Genomic DNA, 18,205 nt, shown 5'->3' with positions numbered 1-18,205 from the left:
CATCAGGCAGAGAAATTAACTGCGAGAGCTAAGAAAGCTACGGAATAGAAACGGCTCGTAAACTAGTCGATCTATATCTATGGTACTATCTCCCCGTGTCTGTTCATAAAGTGCGAAAGTGATTTCCCATTGGGCAACTATCTTAAGAGGCCCAGGAAAGCAGAAACAAAGATACCAAGCAATTGATGAATTTACGCGAAACTGAACCTAAGTTTGAAATCCAAATCCACAAAAGTGATGATGTACTAAAAAATATTCCATACAATTTGACAGATAGCAAAACGTCATTATCATTTTCACATCATTTCCATCTTCTGGTCGACCGTCACGTAAATTCATCAATACAGAATACACCACACAAGAATCTCTTATGGAATCCTCCGATCCGTTAATTTCCAACATGAGGGAACTACCATCAGGATCCGACTATCGGCATCCCCATCGGGATCCAGCTATCGGCATCCCCATCAGGATCCGGCTATCGACATCCCCATCGGGATCCGGCTATCGGCATCCCCATCGAAATCCGGCTATCGGCATCCCCATCGAGATCCGGCTATCGACATCCCCATCGGAATCCGGCTATCGGAAAACCGTCTACGAAAACCCCATCGGGAAACCGTCTACGGAATCCCCATCGCGATCCCGTTACTGAATCCCCATCGGGAACGGGATCCTTTCACTTCCACTTTTATATTAGTAAAATTGAACTAATCATTACCTTTATCTACTCCCTTTTGGAATCCGGCATCGGTTCCCTTTCGGATGCACTTTCCTAAAACGAAAAACATTTATTCACATATACTTACCAGAACAAACAACTTGTTCCGGGAACTTATTTTTGTTGCTCCTTCTCCGACCACAAAACAAAACACTTCGGCGCGCTTCGAGGCGCGCTTTTCTTGTTCTGCTGTCAAACAAAATAGCAACCCATCTCGGGTTGCAACTCGGTCTTCAAATTTGAAGACGCGCTACTACCCGGGAGTGCGTTCACGGTTAAGTTGCTATTTGGCACACCGTTTTAGCACCCCGTGGTGGGAGTCGTTACAACCCATGGGTTGCTAAAATGGGTATTAAACCCCGTTTACCGCCCTGCGGTGGAGATGCTCTAAGGTATTTGACAGTATTTCTATAAACCGATGGCTGCCATCAGCAACAGCCTTAGGGTACGGCCAGGGTAGAAGCGATTCGCGACGCGACGCGACCAATTCAAAAGAATCTTATTATTTATTATTATTCCTTGCGTGAGTCGCATCGCGTCGCGTCGCGTGTCGCGTCTACCCTGGCCGTCACCTTAGGCTTTGAACCATTTGGTGCTATCCGCTATCCGCTATCCGAGCGTGGTTATTTCTGACAGACAAGAAGTTAAATTTTGACAACCGTGGCTGAGTTCTCCTCGAAAACCGATCGATCGGTAACACAGGGATTTTCGAACATAAGAAATAACTTTCGAAATGTCACTGGTTCATAGCCTTAATGTACGGAAGAATACAGCACTCCTGCTTGTACATTTAGGAATCCATAGTCTTGTTTGTCACGAAAACTTGGGTTTTTTGTCCGCAGCTGCAAATACCTTACCAAATCATAAGCTTTCTTGCAAATTTATCGGTAAAAACGCATTTGAACTTGCTAGGGACATCACCTCGACCAGTGGCTTTATAGAACTTTGTGTCTGGGAAGCTGCTCATAATCCATCACGTACGTTTCGTCGTCCATGAGGAAGCATCCTTCGTACTTTGTAAGAATCTCATTGCATATCTTCCGGGCACGTCTTTTGGCCACTAGATCTTGCTTCAGTGTCCTGTTTGGTTCCTTACTGGCCCGAAAAGATCGAATTCCTACTCGCTGACGAATCCTTCTGACGGTGCTTTGGCTGGCATTGAATTTCTTGGCGATATTATTGCGCTCTTCTCCCTTAAATGGACTGCACAGTTTGAAAGTGCAACCATGCATAAGTGTGATTAGAAGTGCTATCTGTCAAGTTCTGGCATGCGCTGTTTTATTTATGACATCTGTCATTGTTTGTTTTGATTTTTCATAGCTGTTCGTTTTCCGTCGATTTTGTGGAAATTGATTATTTACAATAGGAACATGGCCAACGTAATCCTACAGAATGTTGAAAATAAAAGAGCTAGCACGAATACTAAGTATCATTGCCTTTATGGCTACTATTTCCTCGGGCTAACAAGAGCCAGGCTTGCAATTGTGTACCGTAAGAGCAAAACAACAATCAGCGGCTGGATAACATCCTACGAGGAGAATGGACTACTTTCCTCTAAGCAGCGGGAGTAAGTATTCCGGAAATTCAGTACACGACAAAGGCAATGGATTTTGGACCTCTACCATCAGAACCCGATTCTCTACCTTGAGGAATGTCGAGATCTTTTCTACCAACGATTCCAGATCAAGATTAGTGGATCATCTATCTGCAGAATTTTGCATGCTGAAGGATTGACGTGGAAGGCTTTGGAACGAAGGGCCATCCAAATTCTCCGTTACTGCTCAGAACTAAGTTCTTTTGACTGGGATACGTATCAACTAGTATTTCTAGACGAAGTGTCGTTGGATAACAGAAGCATCTTGAGGAATCGTGGCTACGGGATCAAGGGGAAACGACTCGTTTTCCGGGGTGAATTTGTGCGTCGTCCCAGGGCATCATTCTTATGTTTTCTGGGTTTGCATGGTGTGTTGGATTGCTTTGAAACAGAGGGAACATTAACCCGGAAGATATTTTTTGAATGTTGGCGTGAATTTGCCCTAAAGAACAACAAAGTACTTCAATACCCAGGAAAGAACTCTGTATGGATAATGGATGGCGCTCGCATCCATTGCGATGCCAACATCATTCTGTATCTTTGATCCATAGGCATCATTCCAGTGTTCCTACCTCCTTACTGTCCCTTTTTCAATCCGGTGGAAATGATATTCGGCATGATGAAATCACGAATTAGGAAAGTATACGTAGAAAATCGAAACGAAAACCTGTCCCATTTGGCTCTGGAAACATTTATGGGGTTGGAAAACTATGATTGTACCAATATTTATACTCACTGTGGATATTCACCGGGTGGAGTCTTTAACCCTTCAGTTGGGTTGTCGCAAAATGCTGGGCAGCCAAATTATGCTAAATGAGAGTGAAGTTAACAAAAGTGTGAGTAAAAAGGCTTTATTTGAATAAAACTGTTCAGGTACAAAAATCACGTATGTATTTGAAAATGATGATTCACGAATGATCAATATCATACATATCCGAAACGTTTTCTGCAAAGGAACGGCTTACTTCATTCTCCTCTGGTCTGAAAGAGTCCTGCATTGCTGAAACTAGACTCGAATTGATCGATGATCGAGCCCGCAGTGCACTAATGCGGTGCTTTACCCTCTGTCCCAGTGCAATCAATTGGTCGGCCTCTTCTTCCAATACTGTTAGCTCCGTTGAAAATGCGTCATTGATGGTGCTGGCAACAGATAGCCCATTTCGAGTACTTTCCAGCTGCACAGCTTCGGAAATAGGTACAGAGCTGAAGAACTTAATTATGGAGTACGGAGGTAACTCTGCCATTCTTCGTTCCCGTTTGTGTGCTGGAGCCGTGTGGATGTAATTTGCCCACAGCTTCCACGCGCTAGCGTGACCGGTAAACTGTCTTCCATGCAACTCTCGAAGCTCATTAGCCAACACGGAGAGAGACTGGTTGTTGGGAGCACCCGCTCGATCAGTATCCTGAAACTGCACCAATTGTTTGTTGACCAAATCCCACAGTTGCTTGCACGATACAGCCGTTGAGTAGATGTGTACATGCACTCGTATGTCCTTAGTGTCCCAGCTAATCAGCAGTTTGCTGTCAATTTGGTCAATGTTTATTCGTCTCCGATTCTTATTCTGCATATAAACGAATTTCTGCAAATCCTCATACGATGGTTCACTATCAGCCCAGGTAGGAACCTGACTTCCATTATCCTCGATGAAAATAACTTCACGACAAATGACCGGCTTCACAATTGTCCACACACTTTGCAGAATCTCCTCTACTGTATCACCGTACAGTATTTTTGAAGCTATCAAGCTACCGGATGTTTCTCTAACAAACCTACGCTTGAAGAATGATCCACACAGCGATAAATTATGTTTCTTTTCGCTTTTGTCCGTACTTTTCGCAGGCTCGTCAGGTTTTCCTCCATTCGTGTATGAGTTTCCTGCAGCGTCATCATGACCCAAAGGAAGAATCAGAGGGTCACAATCATCGTCGAGAGCTTCAATGGAGTATTGGTCAGAATTATCATCAAAGCTGACGTCGTAATCCACTTGATTCGTAGTGTCCCGATTCTCCTGATCCTCAGCGTTAGCCTCGTCATTGTCCATGTTGCTGCAAGCAAACATTATCAAAAGTTGAATCAGTCAATGATCAAAAGATAATAGAAACTTAATTTTACCTGGTAATCGTTGCTACTACAATATTTATTTCGACAACAATTTTCAAGCGCACAATTCCGAGGCAGCAGGAAACTTGAAGAAAACAACAACAATCAAATTTCAACTCTGTTTTGTTTCTGTTGACAATCTGAAGGATCGCTTCTGGCAGTGTTGCCAGGATGTATTGTGCATAAAAAAATTGTAAATTGTAAATCCAAAAAAGTTTTTTTTTTCTTTGTTATGATTTGTAATGACGCAAAAAACAATAACAAAAGATTACAAAGTACATGGGATAATTGTAGCGTGCAAATAGTGAATGCTTAGCACTTATATTCAAGCAAGTATTCAAGAATTTGTTAAATTATTTATCAATACGATATCAAATCTTTTCTGGCAACAATATAGCACAAGGATAAACTGTGATTTGAGAAGTGTGCTGAAAATCCAACTTTCAATGCAAACTGCAATATAATCCGACAGCCTTGGGTTTGCCCTAACCGTTCTCAACACCTTCAAATGCAGCTTCCGATCCTTGGTTCCACTAAGACTCTTGCTATAATTCTGCCGATCGATAGTATGCCGCTCACGGAAGCGTTTGAGAACACTGCACACCAATTTCAACGACTTCGCGTTTTTGGAACCTGAACACGTCGGATTTTCCAAGTGGGTGTCCAAAACGAGGGGGGCGACTCTATCTACGGTTCAGAAAAGATTGTGTTTTACTATGGCTAGCTGAGTAGATAGAAAGAAGATTTATGACGATTCTGAAGATTTCCTGCAAAAATATGATATGCGATGCAAGTCGATGCGAGAAATAAAAGAAGATTTTTCGAAGATTGATTCGCAAGTGTGAAATTTTTTGAGAATCTAGAAATGAGATTTAGATGTGTCACTCCCCTCGGTCCAAAATTAGTTTTAGGTTCGTGGCTTCCATCAAGATAACTTTTTTTAAACAACATAAATCGTGACGAACTTTTCAGCACTCAAAGAGGAAACATTTCAAAACAAACTGCTGTCAAAACATTCCAAATGGTTTTCCACATCAAATTGCATCACGGAAAAAACGCTGTAGAAAATTACTCATGGAGTACTTTCTCTGTGGGTAGAAGTAGTTTAGAGTGTATTGTTTACACTGTATTTTTATCGCTGTCAGTTTTTCGAAGAAAAAATGGCGTCACCCAAAAAGCAACGTCGCGAATTGATTTTGTGAAAGCACCTGGAAAATCCTCAATTCTCTCATCGGGACATTTGAAACAAACTCGGAATCGTGCAGTCAACGGTGAGTCGTGAGATTAACCGTTACTACGAAACTCAGAGCATCGAACGGAAGGAGAAATGCGGTCAGATTAGATGTTCTATTAGTGATCAGGATCACAAGCGTGTCGTGAAAGCGTTTAAGTGGAATCCCAATGCTTCGGTCAGGGATGTGGCCAAAAAGTTGAATCTGTTCAAGTCTTTTGTTCAGAGAGCCAAGGACCGGGAGAGACTGCATATGTACAAAGTGCAGAGGGCTCCAAATCGTGACGAACGGCAAAATACGGTGGGAAAGTCATGGGCCCGGAAACTGTACACCCAGATGCTGACGAAGCCTCATTGTCTCATCATGGATGATGAGACTTACGTCAAGGCGGACTTTCGGCAGCTTCCGAGGCTACTGTTCTTCACCGTCCAGCACAAGTTTGATGTTCCGAAGGAAGTAAGGAAGCAGAAACTTTCAAAGTTTGCCAAGAAATACATGATTTGGCAAGCGATCTGCTCATGTGGCAAACGGAGTGCGCCGTTCGTGGCTACCGGGACTGTAAACGGGGAGATCTACCTCAAGAAGTGTCTACAGAAGCGTCTGCTTCCTCTGTTGAAGCAACACGAGGGCCCTACGATCTTCTGGCTGGATCTAGCTTCGTGCCACTATTCAAATGTTGTCCTGGAGTGGTACGAAGCCACTTCGTACCTAAGGACATGAACACCCCAACGCACCAGATCTAAGGCCCATCTAAAAATACTGGGCTATTATGAAACAGGCACTACGGAAACATCCCAAGGAGGTCAAATCTGAGGAAAACATGAAGAAAAAGTGGGTTTCCGTACAGAAGAAGCTGCGGCCAGATGTTGTACAGAACCAAATGAGTGGAGTTAAGCGTAAGGTGTGAGCGTACGGTTATGGTATTGAAGTTGAATGAAATAAATATGTCAAAAGCTTACTTATGGGTTATATTTTATTGTCTGAAAGAAGGGTTGCTTCCACTCACTTGCCATAAAAAAATATATTTAGAAATTATGCAATCATTAGATTATATAATGATATGTTGTACTTGTAAGTAATAAGAAGAGGGTGTAAAGTATGTGTTTGATTCATAAAACCTGTCAATTTCCATTTCAGGGCGTCACAATCTGCTTACAAATATTAATTACCATCTAATGATTTCATAATTCCGAAAAACATTTTTTTATAGCGAGTGAGTGTTTGAAAAGGATTGGTCAACTAGGTAATTTCCTACAGCGTTTTTTCCGTGATGCAATTTCATGTAGGACACCATTTAGATCCGACCGCTAGGAGCGCTGCAGTAAAACAATCAGTGCGTCCAGATATTAAATGACTCAAGCTTTATGTCAGAAATTTCACATTTTCTCTTCCCTCAAGCAACAGAAAGTCTCACCCGTTGACCCATTTTTTCCACACAATTGAATCCATCCACAAAGGGCGAAAGTGCTTCTCCACCTAAACTGCCGACTGCCGTGCATTGCAGCGTGAAATGACAAATGACAATAAAAATTTAAAATCAAATAAATTACGAACCAGAACCAATTGTGTCAAGCCCGGTGGTGTGCAACACACACGTTTCCAATAATCATGAAATAATGGTTCCATCATACCACCCAACCCAAAACCCATCAAGCGAACGACCGGGAAGCATCCGAATCGAAACAAACCCGACGACGCAATCTACGGTGGCTGCCAGCAGCAGCAAACGAAAGAATAAACTTCTCAAATTGAATAATCACCTAATGGCGGCGGTGGTGGTAGAGCGCATCCATTGTTTGAGGAACCCCTCGCCTCCCTGTTTCCGATCTTCCATCCAGAACGTGGGTCACGTTTTCCCCGCCCGATGTCGCAATATGTCTTTATTTTATTTTGGGTCATTTTTCTTCTCTCATCGCCCGTTGGGAATTTGCCATTGACCTTTGTGTTACGACCGTAGGTATAGGTATACGAAATACAACAATGCTAATAGGATCAAAAGCAGATGCGGCGGATGTCCTTGAACTTGGGTTTCCGATTCGGGTGTCGGTAACTGTTGCACACGCTCGGAGCGATCCGTAAAAATTAAGCTGTTCAGTTGTTGGGTAAACATATTCTCTGATGATGACGACGACGATGGTCCACTGCAATTTGATCCCTTCGACGGTCACCGGTGGCACGTACCTACCCAAATACGTCGGACAAAAGGACGGTGCAGCAAGGTTTCAGCTCAGCCGATGACAGCGATGTTTATGCTCTGTCATGTGTTATGAGACCATTTGGTCGGATGTCTCTGTTGTCGACGCCGGTTGAACAATAATGTCTTGATTTGCACCGTGATTTGCAGTGTTGCAAAGCATCGGTATAATAAGTTAATTTTATGGAACGAGTGAACTTGGAGTAGAGTGGTGGGTGTGTCGATTTTAGCATTTCATAGCAATCGTCGCGAATGCTGGGCTGACAGCTGTACCTCAGTATAGCTGAATTTTATTTTTATTTACGACAAAAGGGAGAGAACAGTTTTGCGCGTTTCCTTTCGGGATTGTTCATAAACTAAGCAGACGGTTTTTGAGGAATTTTCCCTTCTCCTGTACGGACAATTATTCTAGGTGAATATGGCCATAGGCCGCCAAATTTTTAAGATGACTTTCAACGTCGATTTTTTGTGGTTTAAGAGTCATTCAGGCAAACCAACAGCAGCACCTGGTAGAGGAAATTCGCTCAATCAGATAATGCAGCGTTTCTCAATCCATGGATAGCAACCCACCAGTGGGTCGCGGGATGCCTTCATGTAGGTCGCTGAAATTCAGACAGCTTGAATTTAGATTTATTTAAAACAAAAATCGAAGATTATTGAATTTTTCTTTTGGCGTTATTATTTGATGTTGGGACTGTTTTGGCGATTTCATGTCATTTGAGTGATTTCATGGCCTATTTGAAATTTTTTTTTGCGTTTTTAGGACTATTTTGAATCAAGATTCTTTTACGAGTTCCTGTTTTCAAGATTATTAGAAGAGTTGCCAGACCGTTTAAAGAATTTTAGCATTTCCAGCCCAAAACGCTAAAAAATGTCAATTCTGTCTCGACCCCTTCCGATTTGAGTGAGACATTGCTCATATGTTCGCTGCTACGGTTGCAAATGTCGTTTAAATATGTTTTTTTTTTTCTTCACAGTAACTTTTAAAAAGGACCTTTTTTTTTAAATTTGAATATATTTTTTTCAAAAAAATCATAATATGAAAACTATTGATCTGATCAAAATTAGATATGAGAAGAAGTTGTAGTTTGTTAAATTAAATTTGAAGAAAAAATCACCGAAAGAAAAACTTTAGTAAATTATAATTAATAAAAACGTAAAACATTGATTATCTAAAAACAACCCCCTTCAAGCTATATAAATGGTTTTATCAGCAAAACTGAAGAAATAAGTCTTGAATGTGATATGGCCGTAGACAGGGTTTACTACTACTTGAAAATACGTCTTAGCTTGATGAGAGACAAACTTGAAATAGCATTTTATTTCAGACTATGAGAATACATTTATTTGTGCTTCGATTATTCGTCACTTGCTAGGTTTCTACCTCCAACAATAAGAATTGCCTCTAATGTTAACCTATGGATCGAAGATTGGGCCCATTGCTAAAAATCTGCTTTTTATCAATTTTATCTAGATGAACGCGTCATTGGGACGGCACTAATGGATATTTTTGGTTGTTATTGAAAATTTTGTCGGTTGCTGAATTTATGTATGGGCCCAAATTAGGGGCATTTAGACCGACATGACATCCATTTCCCCTATTCATAAATTCAGTGAACAGTGTACGCTGGTAGCTTGCTTAAAAAATTAATTTTTTTTTAATTTCAGTTTATTTTTAAATTTGTTTCCTTTATTTAACGTCGGTCTCTGTTCCGCAATCTAGTGTCAATCACCGACGGACATCGATTGCCATCCATTGATGGCAATCGAATGTGCAGGAAGGCAGCTTCCACACCTGCGTAGGATATCGCACCCATTCAGCGGTTTGGTAATAGTCCTTTCTCCTTAAGAAATGCCTCCAAGTTGGCAATGAAAAGTTCACACAGGAAGGAGGATAGGGGGTTTCCCATTGGGGCTCCTTTCGTCTGAAGTTACCTCGGAAAGAAAAGTAGATCTCTTCCATACAAAGGCGGGCCAGCTTAAGGTACGTCCGAACCTTATTTCTCCATGCTGCATCCTCTCGTTGTGTTAATAGCCAGTCCTCCAAATGGTTGATCGCTTCATTGACCGGTACGTTGGGAAAAAGATCTGTGACGTCGAAAGATACCATAATCTCGTCCTCGTTGATGTCTCCTGAAGATTGTAGATGCGTTTGTGGGTGGGGGAACCAACTGCAGACACGATCTCTCGCATTTCATTTCCCGGTTTGTGGACTTTGGGGAGACCTTTGATCCTGGGTAGAATGGGATTGGGTTCCCGTAAACGACCTGCTCCATCTCCTAATATCGATTTGCACTCCTTCAGTGCTTTCTCCACGCGTTTTACTATGTTCTGTAAGAGGTCTACTCGAAGCTGTCTATACGGTCCGTTGTTAATCTTCGTTGTCATCTGATTGTCGTAATCGTCCTTGGCCATGATAACGGCCGCGTTTCCCTTGTCTGCCTTTACGTAGTATACTGCTTTACTTTTTAGCTCCTTTACAATCAGAATTTCTTTTTCGTTGGTGCGACTTTGTTCCTGTCCGTCCTTGATTATGTTCGATGTGATAGTCCTAACCGTATTCTATGATGTTGTTGGAAGCGTCTTGGTAATCGCTGTTTCTATGTCAATGATGATCTGCTTGGATGTAACCGCGTATCCTAGCCCCTTGTTGCGGTGTGTCAATTGTTCTTCCGTGAATGCGGTCGTCGATCGGTTGACAACCAACCCATCAATGGAGTGAACCCTCGGCGTCGTTCGGTGTGTCGTCCGTCTCCGTTGAGACTCCTGTCGTAGTCTGTTTAGCTTCCTATCCTGCAGCTTCCGCTTCCTATCCGATTCGCACTCCTCTGCTACCTTGGCCCTAGACCGAAACTCCTGGAATTTAATTGGATACTCCTTGGCCAATTTGAGATGTAGATAATAACATTCCAAAACCTTCATGTCCAGTTTGCTATAAAGCCGTCTGATGCTATCCTTGATGAACTCTGCTTCCATCCTCTTTACTACGCTGGGTGGGGTGGGTGTCCTTACCTTAATCCTATGGCTTATAGGTATAACCTTATATTTTTGGCATTTCTTCAGAAATGCTACGTCCTTGTGAAGCGATGCGATAGTTTTCTTCAATCCGATGAATTTATTTGGCTCCGACGGCTTGGTTGCCATGATGAATCCTGATGAATGTGGGCGTCTTAGTGGAATACCTGTATAATGAGAGTACTTCCAACCATTCGTTCCAGCAGAAAATGACCGCCTTTCACCACACCACATGATTCATCGAATGCAGACTCTTCCACTCAGCGATACAGGAAAGGTTAAGGAATTACAGTACATCTTCGAAGCAGCAAGACTCAACGGATACAAGGAGACCACAATCCAGACAATCATCGATGAAAAAGCGAGAATTCTACAAAGGAGATTATTTACAACCATCCCCGCAGCACCTGAACCATTGAAACGAGTGTCCGTTCCAATCGATCAAGATATTACTTGTAAGTTAAGACCACAGTTACAATTCGTCCGGTAAATTTCCTTCAGCAAACGTCAGTCTGTGCGTGAAACATGGTGAACATTTCCTTACCCTTCACTCCAATGAAAATCCCATAAGATACTGTCAAGCTTTGCGTGAAGAGACGGCGCTTCACTGGTAGCATGGTGGAGTGAAGAGATAATACAAAGTTCGCTAGATTCATGCACAGATTGACAGATGATTATGGGATTTTACTACAGGAGTAAAAAGTGCAATGCAGAGTCGTCGAAAAAAGTCAATGCTTACTGAGCATGCAACCATAAATCTGCTTCTCTTTCAAAAGAGCCAATGTCGCAAACGTAAACAATTACTTTTTCCGCGAATTTTTCGAGAATGAAAAACCACTCAAGTAAACCACTACAATGATTATGTAAAAGGAGCGTCCCCTTATCTGATAGAATTGGTGGCTTACATGGATTGACTTTGAACTACGAGAAATTTACGGAAGAAGCCATTATTTACGTTTTCAACATTGGTGCTTGTGAACGCTCAGTATCTATATCATGAAATTTTTATTTTGACAGATCGATGGCCAACTATACCAGTTATACCACTGAGGCAATACAAAAAAGGGGCCAACTTTTACTCAGTTATTTTGCATGAAGTTCCACATATGTTATGTGGTTGTATCCAAGATGAATGCGAATGTTGTTGGTGATTTCAATCTTGCTTCAGTCAACTAGTCATCGAATGAAACAGGGTTCTTTCATCCTCGCTCTAATGGCTCATATATTACACATCTAGTAGCATCTTTCCGAGTTTGCTACAATACTGCTGATCTTCTGCAACGGAACGAGATCTCCAATGAAAATCATAGACTACTTGATCTATGTTTCCTTAGCCATGAACTCGCCTCTAATTGCTCAGTTCAAGAGGCACCCCTAGTTAAACGTTGTAGACACCATTCACCTCTGCAGTTATCATTACACTTAAATATATCAGGCTTGCACTTTTCGGGTTACCTTGTACAGCGTATCGTATGACTACCGTAGGACTGACTTCGAGGGAATGGCAACCTTTTTCGAAAGCATCAGCTGGGACGATGAACTCCGAGATCGTGACGCGAATGCCGTCGAATATTGTCGTGTATGCGATCGATCAGTTTGTACCCATGACAACTCCACCCATATCTAGTAACCCTCCTTGGACCAACTACCGGCTCAAGCGACTGAAGTCATCCAAACGAGCTGCCTTGAAGACATTTTGTAAACTCCGAACGGATGCATCGAAGAGGAAGTACAACCTCATTAACAAACAGTATAAGCGGCCCAACAAACAGTTTTATCAAGCCCATCAGCGCCATCTACAATCTAAACTCAAAGCAAATCCCAAGAGCTTCTTGAATCATGTGAACGATCAACGGAAGGAATCGGGCTTACCTTCTACAATGTACAATGCGGATCAAGAAGAATCAGATACGGAAGGAATCGCTGACCTGTTCATGTCACAATTCAGCAGTGTCTTCGTCAAAGAAAATTTACCTAACGAGCACATCGTAGCTGCCGTAAGTGATGTTTCCGTACTTTCTACTGTTGGGCCGCATCCGCCTATCTCGACTAATGATGTTGGTAGAGCAGGCCTTCGTTTGAAAAATTCTTTCAGCACTGGCCCTGATAGAATCCCTTCCGCGGTTATTAAGAACTGTTTTGGAGTGATACATCTTCAACCTCTCTTTGGATTCTGGGTTTCCCGACTGCTGGAAGGATTCTTTTGTTTTCCCTGTCTTCAAAAAAGGCAATAAGCAGTCGGTGTCCAACTACCGTGGTATCACTGCTTTATGTGCAGTCTCAAACTTTTTGAACTTTTGATGCTAGATCATTTAAAACACACATGCTCTAGTTACATCGCGACTGAACAACACGGTTTTATGCCGAAGAGGTCGACCACTACAAATCTTGTTCAATACACATCATCAATCATACGCTAGATGGAAAGAGGTCATCAAGTGGATGCTATTCTACACCGATATTTCTGCTGCTTTTGATAAAATCAATCACGAGATTACAGTGGCCAAACTAGAGCGACTGGGTTTTCACGGTTCTCTTCTTGCTTGGCTTCGCTCATACCTCACCGGTTGACATATGTCAGTGAAGATTGGAGATCATTTTTCTCAACCGTTCGCTGTTTCTTCTGGTGTACCTCAAGGCAGTCATCTGGGACCGTTCATATTTTTATTGTATCTGAATGACGTTCACTTTGCGATCCGTTGCCTGAAGCTGTCTTGTGCTGACGATTTCAAACTATGCTTTGTCATCAAAGATCGAAGTAATACATTTTTTCTTCAGCAGCAGCTGGACGTTTTTGCTGTTTGATGTGACAAGAACAGGATGGTATTAAATGCTTCTAAATGTGCCATTATAACGTTTTCCAGGAAAAAATCCCGCCAGATAACTTTCACGGCAGGATCGCGTATTCTTTGATATTGCCTCCTACGGACATTTTTCAGACGGATCAAGCTGAAGATCGTCGTCTATTATAATTGAATCGTATTTAACCTCGCATTTTGGTAATGAGGCAGCTCTTGCTTCAACTATAGAAGTAGTCAGAGATTCAAGAGCATAAATAACATCAACTTTGGTTTGCAAAGCAATATTTGGATCAAAGTACTTTTCCATAAATGTTGAATATTGCACCCAAACAGATCAATGGTAATTGAAAGTAGAGCAGTTGAGATTAGAAATTATTTCTTGGGATATTTCAAAAGCTACTGGAAGGTGATCAGAGCCAGTTAGCATGGGTAACCAATTGGCTCTCAAAGTTGACATGAATCAGTTAAGACCAAATTAATAGTGGAGATGTATTGTTCTCAAACTTCTGTGCAAAGTTATCCTGAATCGGATACAGGAGAAGATCGACGCGACTCTCCGGCAGCAGCAGGCAGGATTCCGTGCCGGAAGATCTTGTGTGGACCATATTGTCACGCTCCGCATCATCCTGGAGTTGGTCAATGAATTCCAAGAGTCCCTTTATTTGGTATTCATTTACTACGAAAAAGCTTACAACGGCGCCGGTGATGTAGTGGTAAGCGTGATTGCCTCTCACCCCAGCAGGCCTGGGTTCAATCCCAGTCGGCGCCGCCGGGATGTTCTGAGGCATAACATCTCTGATCACGCCTTCCTTCGGATGGGAAGTAAGGCCGTTGGTCCCCGGTTCATGAGTTGATGGGTCGATAGGTACGGTCCACGTGTGGGAGCTGCCTTCCTGGCACGTCGGTAGCATTGGTGCTCAGTACGGAAAACAAGATCGACGGAAAAAACAAACCAAAACATAAGTTGTCCAAATATTAATTCGACAGAATCTCCCGAAGATTAAAAAAAAAATGGTTTCAAATGAAGAGCGAATTTGATGTTTGGTACGTCTATGAATAATGATGGCATCGCCACCACCCTATGCAGACGATCATTTCGAAAAGTTAAATAAGTTACGTCCCTTTAACCTTATGGCCAGGTTTAAGAAACGTTTCAGTTATAACGGCAAAATGCACGTTTTCGGGAACGTGGAGCGTTTCCTACCTGTCGCTTAGAACAAGAATGTAGGATCGCTTTGCGAGTCTTACATTCTCAAAAATTAGATTTGGCATTCCTTTGCATTGCAGTTGTTGAAAGTCTTCGAGCTCGTATGTTTCGTTGCCCATTTTTTTTTTCGATTTTCCAGCTTTGCGAACCTCGTTACGAACTGCAAGGTTTGGATACTTCTCAATAATGGCTACCACCTTCTGGCTCATTTGTCGAGAGCATACTTTTCGATTTGTTCCGCTTCCAACCTTCCGATCCACTGGCCAAACGAATTGCACACACTAAACACGGTACTCTTCGGCAGTTGTAGCTTTTTGGCGAGATCGCGCACCGACAACGTTCGATTTTGCTGCCGTTCGTACAAAATGCGTTTGCGTGCTTCCACTTGATTTGACGCCATTTTACGAAACTGAACAAGAATGTAAACATGTTGTACTACGGAATAAAGTGGAGAGCTTCAGCTGTCATATAAGTGAAACGTTTCAGCGTGTAGGGAATGAAGGTACTAGATACAACTTATTAGAAACCTCTGGCAACACTGCTTTTGAGGAGAGTTGTGAATGGAGAGAATCGTCATTGAAATATCAAGTCAGTTATTGGTCTATTCTTGGTTCGTACGGATGGTTATTCTCGAAGCATTCAGAAAAGCATTCCAAAATGCGTCGTCAGTGTTCACTCGGTTGTAGACAGAAGCAGACCACTCTCAATGTGTGTCACGTGATCGTCTGTTTACTCGGCAGCAACCATTGTGTGGTCCTCTTCATTGTTCTTCATCAGCAGTTTTTTCAGTCGATGCGTCGTCGACTTTGGAAAACAACCGTTTCGTGATGAATATGTGAGTGTTGAACACGTTTTGCGTCCATTGCTACAATGGAAGCGCTCTGACCATCGTTGGCGAATCTGCCATACAAGTAAACCACTGGAAGCGGCTCCCGTTCTGGTAGAGGCGGCTTATTGGATAGCGGAAGATAAAATGTTTATTGTGTTGTTGACTATAGTTTTAAGATGTATTGCATAGTGAAGAAGAATCGTCGGCTCTGTAAAGTTAATTCGGTTGAGCCTTATCAAATAAATAAATTAATAAAAAAAAAATGCGTCGTCGAATCACGAAAATTGAATGATGAAGAACATTGAGAATAATTAACATTTCTAGATGCCGGCAAGATGGAACTTTCTTGGGACGAGATAAACGTGGAGGCACAGGTTGATCTGGAACTGAGGAAAGTACGAGAAGCAATCACGTCCGGCCATTGGGAACCAGGATTCCGCAGATTCGAATGCCAAGCATAGCATCCAAGAGTTTTGGGACCTTTGATTTTCAAAGACTGTAAAATAGTTCTTCCTAGCCTCCGACGCAAAGCATTATAATCGGCTCATCAGGGCCACATGGGTGCTGCCTCAATCAAGCGCATTCTCCGCGAGTATTTCTGGTGGCCAAAGTATTCGTCGAACAGTATGAAACTCTTATCGCGAAAAAAAAAAATCTTCCATTCCACTCTCTTGTCCTCCCAAGGTCCTTGGGAGATTCTACAAATCGATTTTTCACTGACAATGAGTTTGGGTATGGCGAACTCTTGGTAGTGGTGGACACCTATTCACGGTACTTGCATGTCATTGAAATGAAAACAATTGATGCCGAAGCCACAAATATGGCACTGAATCGGATTTTCGAGAACTGGGAATACCCGTTAGCTGTCCAGAGCGACAATGGTCCGCCATTTCAGAGTGAAAGGTTTATCAAGACATGGGGGGACGAAGGTGTTAAGATATGGAAATCAATTCCTCTGAGCGCCCAATCTAATGGTGCTGTCGAAAGACAGAATAAAGGGATAAAAGACGCATTGGCTGCAGCAAGAATCGAGAAAGTTAACTGGAGATCGGCGTTGGACAGATACGTTCATATGCATAACAAGGTCAGACCATTGTCCCGACTGGGAGTTACCCCTTTCGAGTTATTAGTCGGATGGAAATACCGAGGTACGTTTCCACATCTCTGGGAGACTCGTGGAATACTAGATCGCAATGATATACGAGAAAAAGATGCTCTTTCTAAGCTAGAAAGTAAACAGTATGCTGACAATAAAAGAGGAGCAAAAGCATCCAACATTGTGGTGGGTGATACTGGTCTAATATGCAGGCCAAAGCGATTGAAGAGCTATCCAACGTTTGGAACAGAAAAGTATACAGTGATAGCCCGGGACGGAGTCAAAATTGTGGTGCGCAGTGAACGTGGTGTTCAGATTTCCCGGAACGTACAGGATGCCAAAAAGGTTCCGGAACTCGACAGTGCACCAACAGGACCAACCGATACCGAAGGAGGTCCCACTGCTGATCTTACCGTTGATGAAGAATCTAGTATTCGGGGACGCTTCAGTTCATGACGATCCACCGAGGAAATCAAAAAGTAGAAGGATCTGTGCCTAGGGGCACGAACGGAAGCTTGACGTAGGACCGCTAGTGGACGGAATAAATGTGAAGAGCATTTAGTTCTTTTAATTGATCAATTATGTATTATCTCAACTCTTTTCGTTTTTGAATTGTAGGCGAACCAAATTTGTAGTAATTTTTTTCAAAGAGAAAATTGATTAAGAGAATCAATCAAAAGCACTTGCACCCTTGCTTTCAAGTTTGGTTACAAGATTACAACTCTGGAGACCATTTTGTGTTGTCGTTGGGGGCTTGTGGTTCTGAATATGGACTAACAAGCACAGATAAATTCTATTCCAACTCTTTACTGATGTAAGCTTGATAGCCCTGAAAAGGGCCGTTTTATTGAAGAGGACATCCATGGCCACTTACGCTTGGCGTGTTTAGTGTAGGTGACAGCATCACGGACCTCATTTTCCAGGAACACCTTCGGCACACCTCGTAGATCAGACCGGAGATACGTTTGGCATCACCACGGTGAGCCAGACGACCGATGGCGGTTATCTCGAAGAACTTTGGGATGACACTTGGCGCCTCCTTTACCAGACCTTTTCCTCCTTTGCCACGACCAGTCAATTGTTGCTTGTTAGGTGTGAAGGAGTGGACTAGCCACCACCTTCCTACTGCTGCTATTGCTGTTCACCACGCCGTCCGAAGCTAAAATGAGCTAATGCCATACAGCAGCGCTCTTTTACATCTTTTCAGGTTAAAGCAGAATGATGTGCAACCAAGTGGTATAAAAGCTACAAAGACTCCTCCCATTATGAGTAGTTTGCTATCAAGTAGCGACACTGGCTCTTTTCTTTTTGCGTACACGGCGAATGAGAACGACCCAAATTTAAGTTTAGTTCACTCATAATCGCCAAAAGTGCAGGAACTCAGCGATGAGTAAATTTGTCTCATGATTTCCTGT

At 42.5% G+C, this 18,205-nt stretch overlaps 2 protein-coding genes and 1 pseudogene across 2 annotated transcripts in view; 2 read left to right on the top strand and 1 right to left on the bottom strand.

Annotated features, from left to right (window-relative positions):
- Nucleotides 1-18,205, top strand: part of by (blistery) — an 854,610-nt gene that overhangs the window by 237,062 nt on the left and 599,343 nt on the right. The gene's annotated exons all lie outside the window — the stretch shown is intronic.
- On the top strand, nt 1,932-12,849 carry LOC135717601 (uncharacterized; annotated as a pseudogene).
- LOC135717575 (uncharacterized) lies at nt 3,224-4,357 on the bottom strand. Its single transcript, XM_065239711.1, has one exon. It carries the CDS (start codon nt 4,355-4,357, stop codon nt 3,224-3,226), a length of 1,134 nt encoding a protein of 377 aa, XP_065095783.1.

This window comes from Ochlerotatus camptorhynchus, unplaced genomic scaffold (genome assembly GCF_037179485.1).
Source record: "Ochlerotatus camptorhynchus isolate MF236.1 unplaced genomic scaffold, CSIRO-AGI_Acam_v1.1 ptg000062l, whole genome shotgun sequence".
NCBI lineage: Eukaryota > Metazoa > Arthropoda > Insecta > Diptera > Culicidae > Ochlerotatus > Ochlerotatus camptorhynchus.
This window is presented reverse-complemented; position numbering and strand designations above follow the sequence as displayed.